The sequence below is a fragment of the Mustela putorius genome, unplaced genomic scaffold, assembly GCF_011764305.1.
Source record: "Mustela putorius furo isolate JIRA1106 unplaced genomic scaffold, ASM1176430v1.1 tig00003859_pilon_pilon_pilon, whole genome shotgun sequence".
NCBI classification, from domain to species: Eukaryota; Metazoa; Chordata; class Mammalia; order Carnivora; family Mustelidae; genus Mustela; species Mustela putorius.
This window is the reverse complement of record NW_025422011.1, coordinates 27,621,840-27,636,163: the sequence shown is the minus strand read 5'-3', so window position 1 is coordinate 27,636,163 and position 14,324 is coordinate 27,621,840. Positions and strand designations below refer to the sequence as shown.

General features: G+C 46.6%; 1 protein-coding gene across 1 annotated transcript in view; it reads left to right on the top strand.

The window, feature by feature from the left end:
• INSC (INSC spindle orientation adaptor protein) overlaps positions 1 to 9,579 on the top strand; it is a 119,125-nt gene extending 109,546 nt beyond the window's left edge. The window contains exons 12-14 of the mRNA XM_013055857.2: positions 1,256 to 1,411; positions 2,906 to 2,982; positions 9,008 to 9,579. Of these exons, the coding sequence (XP_012911311.1) occupies positions 1,256 to 1,411; positions 2,906 to 2,982; positions 9,008 to 9,136 (362 nt within the window). The 3' untranslated portion in view covers positions 9,137 to 9,579. The remainder of the gene's footprint in view (positions 1 to 1,255; positions 1,412 to 2,905; positions 2,983 to 9,007) is intronic.
• The last annotated feature ends 4,745 nt before the right edge of the window (positions 9,580 to 14,324 follow it).

Sequence of the window (14,324 nt, the reverse complement as noted above, 5' to 3'; positions counted from 1 at the left end):
TCTGTGAAATGGGGGTTAGGGGGGTTGGGCTAGATCTCTAAAAATCCTTCTGGTTCCATGGTCAGAGGTTCCAAACTTAGATGCCTGTAGACCCAGACAAGTAATATGAATGGATGACGTAGACTCAGCAGGGACCAAGCCAGCCTCACTTAAAAGAGGGAGCTTATAATAAGCTTCAGCAAATTGTCATGAAGAAATGTGGGCCCAGTGTGAAGTCAGGAGGCATTTTTTTTTTTGGAAGCTGGATTTTGATGGAAATCTGAATTTTAATGGAAGTCTTCCAATTTTCATAATAGAAAAAAATTTTAAAAATGTTTAGACAGTGTGTGGAGCAACAAAGCAACGTAAAATATATCCGTAGGCCATGTCTGGTTCAAGTTCCAATCTGGCAGGTGCCACTGGGAGTAGGGAAGGGGATGTGGGCTGGGGTAGGTAGGAAACACCTCTCCTAGGAGAAGGACTTTTACTACAACCTGCAAGATGGGAATTACTTAAATAGAGTATGAGAGGGAAAAGGACATCCATGCAGAAAAATTAGGTGGCAGAGGCACAGAGGTGGGAATCAATGTGGAGATGGGCTTATGGGGCAATTAGAAGACAGATCTGGATTCAGGGGAGGGCGGTAAGTCCTTTCAGCTGACCCAGTTCAGGTGTACAGCTCTTAATCCAGTTACCTTCCCTCCTCCTGGGCTTGAATTCCCTCTAAAACATTTGCTCTGTTGGTTATCCAGCCCAGGTTTGGGTCACCTCCCCTGGCGCCCCATCCCCTCTGGATCGATCTCAGGTGCAGCTGAATCAGAGATGGAGGAGGCTTGGAGAATAACCAGATTACCTGAGTTCTGATGCCAGCTCCCCAGCTACTCCAGGTGTGACCCTGGAGAAGAGACTTCCCTTCTCTCTGGGCCTCACAGTAAACTATACTAGTATCTAGTTCATGGGGCTACTGGGAGGTTTTAGGGGATCATGCATTTATTGTGTATTCAATATAGTGTCATGCATATAATAGAAGCTCAGGAATCACATTTTAAAAATGAAAAGGGATATCTTCCCTTGTCCCTTCCAAGTATAGTGACTTAGTACGTGGAGTCAGAGATATCCTCAGGGCAGAAGGAGGAGAAGTGATGGCCTCATCCAGCTTCCTTCCTGGGGTGGAGACCCCCTAAGTCTCCAGCTCTTGCAGCTTTCTACCCAGCTGGCTCCCAGGGGAAGGCTCCCTGCTGGGGCAGGTGCCACCTGTTCTTTGCCTCCTACCCAGGGGTCCAGCTAATCATGGGCATGCTGTCCGAGAAGCCAAGGTCTGGAACGCCTGCCGAGGTGGCGGCTTGCGAGCGAGTCCAGCAGAAGGCTGCGGTGACCCTGGCCCGTCTCAGCCGAGACCCAGAAGTGGCCCGGGAGGCTGTGCGGCTGAGCTGTAAGTGGTGTTGTCTGCGGCAGGAGTGGGGGGAGGGCGGGTGTGGGGAGAGGAGTAGCCCCGGTTTCATGGCAGCCGCAGATGACTCGGAGTCAAGCCTGGCAGAGGTGAGCCGTACTCTCCCAGGGCCAGAAACACTGGAAAGGGGGGCCAGGTACAGTCCCTCGTCTAGCTTGTAAGCTGGGGCCAAAGCTAGAGAGGAGAAGGCCCAGAGAGGCTAAAGTCGGATGGAACCGTGACTCCCCTGCAGACTTCCCATTTAGAACCCCGTTCCTTCATTCACTTGTTCCATTCCATCCTTTACTCCCACACTCGATTATCCGCTTCCTCTCGTGTCTCCTTACCTGCTCATTTGTTGATTCACTCATGACCTCATCCTTTTGTTCATTCATTAACTCATTCGTTGCTTCTTTTACTCACTTTTCGCTCATTTATTAATTAATTCACCCGTTAAATCACTCATGCATTCAGTTCATCACATTTACTCAGTGGAGGGGTTCAGAGCACCCACTGCCTGCTCGACTCCGTCCTGGCCCCTGCAACTGTCACCCTGATGGTAACATTGTCCTGACCACTGGGGCTTACAGCCTCACGGCGTGGCAGATGTGGGAAGGAAAACGTGCGCTTGAAGACCGCAGAGTGATGTTCAGAGCATGCCCCAGTCTCGGCGCAGAGGGGAGGTAGCTCACATTTATCCGGGTGGGTCAAGGAATGTTCTAGCAAGGAGGTGAGGCCTCAGCCACGGTTTGAGGCCTTATTGCAGTGTGGTGGTTGAGAAAGGATGCCCCAGGTAGGGGCACGGGGACAGGCATGGCCTTGCTGCCCATCATGCAGGTCCCTGGCAAAGGACATGAGGTGGCCCATGCTTCCAGCTCCAGAAAGGCTTTCTGGAAGGTAAACATACAAAATGTGTCTCTATACCTTTTTAATTAATATCTCATGAGTTGACTTTTTGTTTTGTTTTTGCTTTTTGAAGTTTGTAGAAAGTCCCCTTATATTGAAAAGCACAGGCCTTTATTTACATTTCTTCTGTAAGGGCCAAGGAAACATTAGCCTCCTCACTCTAAAGTTTTCTGTCATCTTAGCAGTAACGTATTTTCTGACTGAGGTAGACATTTGGGGGAAAGCAGTATTGGGCAGTCCTGCTGATAATGACGTAAACATCTGATAGAGTTCCGGCAAAATCAGAAATACCCACACAGGAAGTTCTCTCCCCGAGGTCCCCCATATACCCTGTTGCAGTCTTCCTGAGCTCAGTGCGGGCCCTGACCCGGGTCTCCTCCTACCCGAGGGAGCAGGAGGTTTCCACCACAAGCTCCTCCAGGGCGGTTCAGCTCCCATTCCCCAGCTGGTTGGTGAGCTGGTGGGGCCCAGGAGTCACCTCCCTCTACAGCGCCCCACGTAGAAGGCGTGAGGGAGAGGGAGCATCTCTGGGTCAGACCTGGCCGGGTCCGTCCCCTTCCTGGGCTTGACGTTCATGTGTGTCTCACGCAGGTATGTCCCGCCTCATCGAGCTCTGCAGGTCGCCCTCCGAGAGGAACAGCAGTGATGCTGTGCTCGTGGCCTGTCTGGTGAGTTCTCCAAGGTCCCCTGGCTTCCTCCCCAGGCTTTCGGAACTGCAGGCCAGGGCCAGGAGAGCAGCTGAGGCCTCAGTTGCCCTGCATAAGCCATAGACTACTCTGCAGTCAATTTTTCTCTTCAAAATGGTGATAAGGGTGTTTCACTCATTCACGAAACTGTGAACAGAAAAGGGGCACCTGGGTGGCTCTGTCAGTAGGGCATCTGACTCTTGGTTTCAGCTCAGGTCGTGATCTTAGGGTCTTGGGATCCAGCTTGCATCAGGCTCCCTGCTCAGTGGGGAGTCCACTTGTCTTCCTTTCCCTCTGCCCCTCCCCCCAGCTCATGCACACACACTCTCTCTCTCAAATAAATAAATCTTAAAAACAACTGTGAAGAAAATGATATGGGGTAATACATATGGGAACCCTCCCTCCAACCTGTGCTTTTAGGAACCATGAACCTTTGAGGTTTTGAGGAGTCTTAAGAGCACACAGAGAGCAGGGTGTCTGGCGGGTGGAATGCTGGGAGCTGGCAGTGACACCATGATGCTTGCAGCAACAGGAGCTAGGGTGTGGAGGTCTCCTGCCTGTTCTAAAGGGGACACTGGGAGAAAAGCCTTCCATCCCCTTGGACAGAGCCCGTTTACTGGAGCCCTTTCAGTTCTGTAGCTCCCCCCTCCTTTGTGGAATAGGACTGGAGGCAGTAGGACAAGACAAAGAGTGTTATTCACCGGGATCTTCAACCTGAACCAGACAAGTGCATCTCACAAGGTCCCCACCCAACTTCTCCTTGCTGCTTGAGGCCACCATGAATGAATCCCCTGTACCAGCTGGGGGTGCATGTTTTGTCTCTCTTCATTCCTCCATGCAGGAGCTATCCTAAATCCCAAAATAGAACAGCCTCCAGTTGGAAGCATGAGGGGGCAGGGAAACCAATGTATAAACAGGTCATTTGGCTTTCAGAAGGGAGTGCCAGATTCTTGGTTGGTCCTCAAAGAACATGGGGGTAGTAATGGATCTGGAAGACCTTTGAGCTGGGTCACAGTAAAGCCCGCTCTGCATCCCATTATTTTCTAGACTAAGCTCATCTCATTTTTAGGAGCTCCTGATAGACATTGTATGTTGTGAAGACAGGAGGGCATTGCAGTAAGACACACCTGTCTTGGTTTTGCCATTAATGAGCTGTGTGACATTGAGTAGGACACTAAGCGCTTATAAATCTTATTCAGTACATATTTACTGAGTGATTCTGTGTGCCAGGTACACTTCTAAGCTATGGGGATACAGCTTTGGAGGGAAGAAAAGACAAACATCTCTGTTCTCATAAGGTTTTGATTCTGGTTCATGGAGAACCTTAACTGTTTTGTGCCTTTGGTGATCTGGTAGAGCTTCTAGATCCCTTCTAAGAATAATTTTTAAATGCATAAACCAAAATATATAGGATTAAGGAGACTAATTCTATTAAAATAATCATTAGAGTATTTATACATGATGTATTAATATATGTACTTTTAATGAACACATTCAATAAGAGAAAGCATGGGTCTAATGAGGATTATAATCTTGACTAGCAGTAAGCATAAATGGTATCTGACAGTACCTTCGACAAGAGTTACTCTGTGACTTTTATTGGCTCATGAGTTGCAGGAATTGTTGAGACTTCGCAGTCTAGCAGCACTGGCAACTGAAGGAGATGCTAATTTTCTGTTGGAGGTTAGTAGGTGGAGCAATGTAATTTTCCCCTCTAAGTTCACAGAACTTCTTAATTCTGTCTGGCTTAGGGAGTCAAGTGGAGAGAGTTAATGGGGGGCAAACACAATCATTGACCCCAACTGCCATTATCTCCACAACTCAGCGGGCCCACAGTGCCCAGCACTATGAGGCCCCGAGGCAATAGTGGGGAGCCATAAGTCTCCAAGCAGTATGTGGGCCTGTCACAGTTCCTTGTCCATCGCCATACTTAGTTTGAAGTAAAACATGCAGAAGGGCTTGGCCACCATCTTTAATCACTCGAAGGTCTTCCTGGTGGAAAGGGGATTACATTTTTCCTGGAGGGTGGGTCATGGGATGCTGAAGAGAGCTCCTCCCTTCCTAATCCACCCTCCATGTGGCTTCTGGGGTAACCCTAATTTTACAGTTACGACACTTCTGTCACGGAAGTGGGCCCTTCCATGATTCCCCTTATTGATGGCCTACCATCTCCAGCCCTACACAGGCTGGCTGGAGCACACCGCCGGAGTCAGAAAGCCTCCCACTGCCTCCTGGCCCTGTCCCGCTTGGCCAGGCCAGAGTGCTGAGAGCCACCCTGACGTTGCCCTGGCCCCTGTCCTCAGCAGATGCCCTTTCTCTCCCTCTGCCAGCAGCCCCTTCAAGGTTTAGACGAGACTTCCTCTAGTCTGTGAAGTGTCCCAGGAACCATCTGTGGCTCAGAGGCAGGGAACACACAGTGTGCACCCGGGCCTAGAGGCTGGGATTTTGTTTTCTTTAGTAGGAGGCAGGTTATGTGATCCAGGATACCAGGTGTTAGAAAGGGAGGTTCTTGGAATCCAAACCTAGGCCTGCCTGATGCCGAAGGGCTTGACATTATGGCCAGACCTTGTTTTCAGCCATGTTTTCTCCCCCATGTCTTATGGCCCTGGTCTTGCTACCTCAGCGCCTGGTGGGTTTTTGTGTTTCTCCCCAACTAGTCAGGAACCTCCTTAGGGCTGGGGCCCTCTTCCGGCTCTTGGTGTCTCCATAGAACCTTGGGTTTGGGGACTGTTTCTTGCCTGGCCAAGGGCTGTTTAGACTTGTCTTCCCATCCCAGGCCCCAGAATGGGCAGGTGTTGCTGATTGGGCTCCTAGAAGGGGCTCCACATTTGAGTGTAGGCCCCTGGCTGCTGCGATGGGGGCAGCTGGGTGGCTGGGCTGGCAGATGGAGTCGGAGGCTACCTCTCCTGCCTTCCCCATGGCCTTCTCCCAGGCTTCAACTGCTCTCTTCAGGTGGAAGGAGGACATTTCAATTATTGTCTCCCACATCTGGGAAAGTGGCAGTGCAGATTGCCTCTCGCAAACAGAATTGATTTTTCCTTAATGAGGCGGCTGCCAGTGGGCTGCTGGGCTTGGGTGTTTTCAGACTGTCTGGGAAGGAGATCCTGGGATGACTGGCTGTTAACCCTCCGAGGGAAGCAGGGGCCCAGAGACAGTCTTCAGAAGGGGGATGGGTCCTTTGAGCTCTGGGATGCTGAGGAGGGGGTGCTTTGAGTTGGTTTGGGTTCCCGTAGCACAGGCTTCCTGGGGACCCTGGGGAGATGAGGGTGTCTGTTTGCCTTTGCGCTTTTCAAGGTCTGTTTCTAGTTCGTTCCCTTTCCCTCCCCTCTTCTCCCTTTTTTTTAATCACCTCTTCTCTCTCTTTCTTTCTCTCTCTCTACCCCCATCTCTTGCTCTCTCACCCTAAAAAAAGAGAACTACAAGCCAGGGAGTGCCTGGGTGGCTCAGTCGGTTCAACGTTCAACTCTTGATTTCAGCTCAGGTCATGATCTCAGGGTTGTGAGATCAAGCCCTGCTCTGGGCTCCAGGCTCAGCCAGGAGGCTACTGGAACTTCTTTCTCTCTGCCCCTTCCCCCACTCTCTCTCCTTCTCTCCTTCCCTCCCCCCGTTTTTCTCTCTCTCCCCCTCCCTCTCTCTCCTTCTCTCTCTATCTCCCTCTCACCTGACCCCTTTCTCTCTCATTTTATCTTTTCTTTTTCTCTCCTCTAGAGCTTGCCTCTCTCAGAGGTTTTCCTCTCTCCTTCTTTCCCTTTACTCCTTCTTGGATCCCCTCCACCCTCTCCCTGCTTCCCACTCCCTCCCTTCCCTCCCATTCTGGCTCCTCACCTGCTCCTACCTCCGTCCTGGTCCTGTCCCATTAGCTCCCCATCCCCAGGACACTTTCTTTATTTTTGTCACCATTTCTCTCTCTCTTTCCATCTCCCTCTCATGCCTGATCTCTTTTCTTTCACCAGTTCATCTCTGCCTCTTTGTTTTGACCTTTCTTCCGTGTTCCATTTCTCTGTTGTCTCTTTTTCTCTGTCTATTTTCTTCTTCTAACTCATTCTCTTTCCTCATGAGTCTATTTTCTCCCCATTTCTTTTTCTTGGTCCCTCCCTTTTGTTTTATTTTCCTCCCGATCATGTAAAATACCTCAGTGGCCTCAGAGCCTCCTCTACTGAAGATCTCAGGTTCCATTTTTTTTTCTGTGACAAGCCAAGGGTTATAGAGTTATTTCTCCCGGTTGGAGCCAAGAGGAATCAGGAAGTGCCACGGAGTTCAGCCTCCATAGCTCTTAGGGGAACTCCTACCCCAGGAGAGGCAGGACACACTAGAAAGGGATAGTCTCCTGGAGTCCACTTCTTGCCACTGGTGTTTCAGACCCTGCTTACGTGCGTAGAGACATAGGTCCCCTCTCCTTGATCTACCTTGGACATGGTGGCATCTGTTTGTCTGACAACCAACTTAAGCCTTCTTTTCTTTTTACCAACTTGGTAATTTCTCAGCAATAGGTGTAGGTAATGGGCCTCTGCCTGCCTTGTGCTCAATATAACCCCTTGTCCTGGGCTTGTACTAGTCTTCCTGTGTGGATGAGTATGAGGGCCTTGAAGTGGGACTGCTGTGGGATCTCAGGAAGGCCGTTTTCCCTTACAGAGCCTTTATCTCCTCATTTCCAAACCGAAGATCATGATACTTACCTTGTAGTAACCTATAGGGATTAAAATGAAATACTACGTGTAGATACTGAGTAGTGTTGGTATTCTTCTTCTTCTTCTTCTAATTTTTTTTTTTTTCTGCTTCTGCCATTCCAGATATTCCCCTCTCTTTGTTTCCCAGGTTGTGTGGGGGGGCGGGGGAGGGCGGTGAGGAGGGGGGTGCTTAATCTCCCGCCTTGCTCCCTGCTGTGTACAGGTCCAAGAAGAGGGAAGGAGTGAAAATTCACTGAGCACTTAGCAGGCACTGTTACAGGTGACTGATAGGCGCACAACCCACATGGAGTTTCAGGCTGCTCTAGCAATAGAACTCTGTTTAAAGCATTTCGTTTGTTCTTTTTTTTTCCCCCCTAACAGACATTTATGGGGCCCTATGCCAAACCCTGTCTTACCTGCTATAGATGCAGAGAAAAATAGAACAGAGTCTCTCTCTCTGAGGAGCTCAGAGTCTAGTGTGGCAGACAAACCCCTCAAAACCAGTTGCAGTCGAGGGTGAGAAGTTTGAGATCCACCCAGGGACCCAGGCTGCAGAGAGGAGGGAGGGACTGTCTCTGCTTCAAGGAATCGGGGAAGGCTTCCCAGAGGAGATGACGGTGGACCAGGCCCACAGGATAAGGCCCGCTGGCTCAGAAAAAGTGGGGAGGAATTTTGTGTCATGGAGAAGAGCTGAGCAGGGGTGCGGGGACCTAAAACAGGATAGAGCTCTCAAGGAAGAGTGAAATGCCCAGCGCAGGGGGACCTGGCCAGTGGCATCATCCATCCGTACCTCTCTTCCCAGCTCAGAACCTCAGTCTCCTTCAGTTTTATGACCTTCCTTCCTCTTTCTTTTCCCTCTTTCCCATCCCTTAATGCTTTGTCAGAACCTTGCTGAATGTATGGATCAATAAATAGCCCTTGCTATACTCTAGGGATCCAGAAACAAGGATATCGTTCCACTCATGCTCCTGTTAGTAACGGTCCTGGCATGAACAAATCTTGAACCTAAATACGTCAGCAAGTGGACCCGATTTTTTTTAATGACAGATGTTTAGAACGACCAAGTTCCTAAGCTGATTGAAAAACCAAGATGGCAGAACCATTATTAAGACCACGAAAGCGGTCAGATGACACCCACCATAATGATCAAGGTACACATGACACCAGATGGCCAAAAGGACCACATCACAACGGTGTCAGCTGACCGAAGTGATGATTGACTCAAAATGACTGCTACAGGAGCCACTTCCTGGAATGCACTTCGCGGGGCAGTGGAGGAGGATGCATGCACCTGAGCAGAGCCTGGTCTGACCTGTGTCACCTCTTCTGTTTCCCGCTAGGCTGCGCTGCGGAGACTGGCCGGGATCTGCCCTGAAGGCCTGCAGGACTCTGACTTCCAGCAGCTGGTCCAGCCCCGGCTTGTGGACTCCTTCTTACTCTGTAGCAACATGGAGGAGAGTTTTGTGTAGTGAGTGCGGGAGAGGAAAGGCATTGGGCCCCATTCTCATGCCCTCTCTGAGTATGTACCCATGAACACACCTGAGTACACACCAGCTCCCTCACCTCCTTATTTATACTTAATTTATTTTTTACAGGAAATGGACAGAGGGATAAATAGTCTAGCAACAGCATCAGGCAGTCTGTGGGCCTGGGAGTCTTTTGTATTTTTATCTTTGACTTCTGTGACTTTTCAGTTACCGATGTTGAAAGGCACAGTGCCTAACATCACCTATTATCATGGGCGATTTCCCTTCATCTTGCTTTTTCTACTCTCACTATATAATCTTGCTTCATTATTTCCCCTTTTGGAACCAAAGTATGTTTACTGCCCAGTAGCCTCTGACTTTTTTTTTTTTAAACATGTCTTGTTCTTTTCTAAAAGATTTTAAATAAATTTCATAGTTGGACAGAATATACTGGAAGGAAGGTTCTATTCTTTACCAAATGAAATCATACAGAATGTGTCTTTTATTTTCAGGTTATATTACATCTTAGACCAAATTCTTCAATCATAAGGTTTCATGCCCCCAAATCCTTTCCAACTATTAAAACCCTGTAGGGAGTTGTATTGCTTTCATAAGTGCACAAATGGGTCAAGTTCTGAAGGATTTAGTGAGAAATCAAAGAGATTTCCGAAGTCTCCAGAACCTCAGTTTCCCTAGACTTTTCTGCTCTTGTGTAACTTCCTGGCAGCTGGGATCCTCAGTAAATGATATCTTTTCAAAAGTGTACTTGAAAGTAGTAGTGTGTCAGAGCTGGTTCTTGCCAGCTTGCAAGGGACAACCGTGAGAATTTCTCTCCAATTCTGCATTCAGTGATCTCATTTTGGTAGCTTGAAATTGGCAATGGTGGGAGTATTTACATCTCAGAAATTAGATGATGTTATAACTGAGAGCTTTTTTTTTTTTTTTCCAGAGAGCTGGTTTGCCAACATCATTGCTTGAAAAAAAAAAAAAAAAAAAAAAAAAAACAACTATAAATCCTTCTGAAAGGCTTCTTATCATCAGATTGTTATATGATTTTACACGATTCAAGAAACATGTCTCAAACTCCTATTACTAGTCTAAATGAGTTAACGTCATGTATCCTGTCCTGAGCTGTGCATTTCATATGCATGATCTCATTTATTTCTGATAATAATTACATAAGATGTCACTGTATTATTAAATCCTTTTGCCCAAGATCACTAACTAGTAAGTGGTGCTAGGATCTGAACCAGCAATATCTATTCCTGGAACCTTTGCTCTGAAGTCCTATGCTATAGAGAAAGGTGATATCAGGGTCCTTCCACCTAAAATGATGACAAAGATAACAGTGATAATCACTACAAGAACAAACTTCTTGTACAATATTTGCCATGTGCCAAGCCTTTGTTTTATATATTTATATATTGCCTATATAATATATGTTTATATATTCTTATGAGTATACATTAATATTTATTACTATATATTATTTATTCAGTCTTTATGCAACTCTGCGAGGTAGCTACGATGCCCACTTTACAGATGAGGAAACAGAGGAAACTCATTATTTTCACATGAGGCAATGGAGCTGAAGTAGCAAGGAAATGGCAGTCCCTGGATTTAAGTCAAGGTCTTCTGAGTGCTTGTACCAAGCTTCTACTTTTAGGAATAAGATTTTTGATATATCTCACTGAGTTATGCAAATTATCTAAATGTTGACACCATTCCCTGTATGGCAGCAAATTCTATTAAGATCACTTCTGAGCTCATCAACGGCTTGAGAGCTCAAATTTTAGCATTGGCTGCAAACACCATCAGCTGTTTTATTTGGGGCGACAAGCTCGCTTTGTTTTTGTGACAATGACTGCCAAATACTTCTTCAGTCTCAGCAACCATAGTTTTTCTGTCACTTATTCTCTCAAATAAAAACCGTATTCCATGGGAAGCAAGGAGTTCTCTTTGCGATCCAGACAATCACACAAGTGCTTTTCTCTTGAAACTGACACCCATCCTAGTCTGGCACACCACAGAGGTGCCTGAAGTGTAATTCTCCTGTTAGCACCCTGAAGATAGAAAAAAGGTGTCTACTAAAGGGTCAGTACTTAATGGTGTTCATGATTTGTCCTGTTTCATCCAGATCTTTCTAAGTGAAATTGGTAGTTGACAAAAGTACTTTAAGCGTGGCAGTAAAGCAAGCACACAATGAGGGTAAGAACAGTGTGGTACTGCTACCTCAATCAGATCATGTATGATTTTACTTACCATTGGTTTTGCACGACTAGTACAAATATCAACAAGTGACAGAAGGTAAATAATGCACAATACTGAAGACCAAAGTTGGAAGACTGACACCACCTACCTTCAAGCTTCCTATAAAGCTACAGTGATCAAGACCTTATAGTACTGCTGAAAGACTAGACAGATAGATTACACAAACAGAATAGACAATATGGAAATAGGTTTCCATAAATATAGTCAGCTGATCTTTGACAAAGGAGCCAAGACAGGAAAGAGAACCAAAGGTAGTCTTTTCCACAAATGGTCCTGGGACAATTGGATGAAAAATTGAAACGAAAAAATTGAAAATGAAAAATTGAAACAAAAAGAAAAAAATGAAAGAAGATGTTGAATGTAGACACAGACTTTATATCTTTCATGAAAACTCAAAGTGGATCACACACTGAAATGTAAAACACAAAACTATAAAACTCTCAGAAGGTAACATAGGAGAAAATAGATATGACTTGAGTGTGTTGATGACTTTTTAGATATTACATCAAAGTCATGACCCATGAGAGAAATAATTCATGAGCCAGGTTTTATTGAAATCAACAATTTCCGCTCTATGAAAGATAATGCCAAGGGAATGAGAAGACAAGCCGAGACAGGGAGACGATTCTGTGAAAGACATGTTTGGTAAAGTTCTCATCTCCAAAATATACAAAAAATTCCTCGAATTTGACAATAAGAAAATAAATAGCTTTATTAGAAATTAGGCCAGGGGTGCCTGGGTGGCTCAGTGGGTTAAAGCCTCTGCCTTCGGCTCAGGTCATGATCCCAGGGTCCTGGGATCAAGCCCCACATCGGGCTCTCTGCTCAGCGGGGAGCCTGCTTCCCTTCTCTCTCTCTCTGCCTGCCTCCCTGCCTACTTGTGATCTCTGTCAAATAAATAAATAAAATATTTAAAAAAAAAGAAATTAGGCCAAAGACCTTAACAGACACCTCACCAAGAAGATATATAGATGGCGAATAAGCAAATGAAAGGATGCTCTGTATCATGTCATAAGGGAAATTTAATTAAAGCAACAATGAGATACTACTACACACCCATTGGAATGGCCCAGATCTGAAACACTGACAATGCCAGTTCTGGCAAGGCTCCTGAGCAATGGGAACTTTCCTTCATTGCCAATGGGCATACAAGCAGGACCAGTCACTTCATGAGACAGTTTTGGTCTTTCCGGTAAAACTAAACATACAAGTATATGTCTTAGCACATGTCTTACCATACAATCCAGTAATCATACACCTCGGTATTTACCCAAAGGAGTTAAAACCACATCCACACAAAAGCTCGCACGTGGATGATCGAGGCAGCTTTATCCACTATTGCTAGAACTCGGAAGTACTGTGACCTTCCACAGGTGAGTTGATAGATAAACTGGTACATCCAGGCAATGGTTCTCTTCAGCACTAAAAAGAAATGAGCGGTTAGCCCAAGAAAAGACAAGGATGAAAGCATATTACTAAGTGAAAGAGGCCAATCTGACTAGGCTCTTTACTGTATGATCCCAGTATATGATGCTCTGGTAAAAACAAAACTATAGAGTCAGTGAAAAGATTTTCAGGAGTTGGGGTGGAGGTGACGAATGGGCAGAGCACAGAGGATTTTTACGGGAGTGACGATACTCTCTATAGGATCCCGTATGGTGGATCATGTGGTCATAGCTTTACTCAGACACCAAGAGTGAACCCCAGTGTGAACTGTGGACCTCAGGCGATGATGATGATGTGTCATGTGGGTTTATCCGTTGTAACAAATGTGCCGCTCTGGTGGGGGACGGTGATAGTGGGAAGGGATAAGGTGTATGTGGGAAATCTCTGTACCTCCCCCTCAATTTTGCTATGAGCCTTAAGCTAAAGAGATTAAGTCTTAACAATAAAAATAATAGGAAGAGAAGATCAAAGACGGAGGGAGCCAAGAACCTAGTCAAAGGTGCTGGGATGTGCTTCTACCGTAAGATGCTGGGGGACAGCACTCTGCCCCTGGGAGACCTGCAGCTTCGTCACGTCGTTCTCTGGCTTTACTCAACTTCAGAATAATTACTGTACCCCTAACATCTTTTGTAACACCCACAGATGTATGATATGACACAGAAGGGACACGTTATCAAAAACGAAAAGAGAAGGAAGAAAAAGCAGCTGGACACAAAATGGAAAACTCGGGCCAAAACATTTCTTTTTAATAATGTTATTCGGAAAGAAAAAGACAGTTTGAAAGTAGAATGAAAGGGTGACATCAGGCCTTGATGGAATTTACAGTCACAACCTGTTGGTAGCAGGTGAACGCCTTGTCCCTGCTCTCTAGGCTGTAAGGGGTGGGAGGCAAGATGGCAGGACGTGGTCTCAGCTGAGGAAACCCTCAAAGTCCCTCCAATCTATAGCAGCCTGCAGTGTGAACTGAAGGCTTGGCTGTATCTGGGACAGCTTGTGGGCTCCCGTGGCCAGAAATCCCACTCTGAGACTCAGAACAAGGTGGGCAGGAAGGAGCCTTTCCTTATGGCTCAGTGGCTCCACCTGCTGTTTGCCCCAAGGTGGGAACGAATGCTGATTCGAATTTAGTGACCTGCTCCTGCCTGTAGTCATTGGGCCATGCATGTACTACCTCTCAGAATTCTCACATTTGTGAATTATTATTGTCAATATCCCTTTTTATACCTTCCACGGCAGATGGGAAAAGGAGGCGTGGGGAGGTTAAGCAATGTTGCCAACATCGAATAGTTATTACCGAGGTGGATAGTGCAGCCACATCTGTCTGACTTAGATGTTTACTGGGAAGAGAGCCGGCACTTAGCACGAGGCACCTACTAGAAGGTAGACATAGCTCTGGACTTTTGTAGAACCACAATCCTCCAGCCAATATACTGTGAGGGTCTGCCCCGGGGCCAGGAAAGAAAAGTAAAAATGAGAA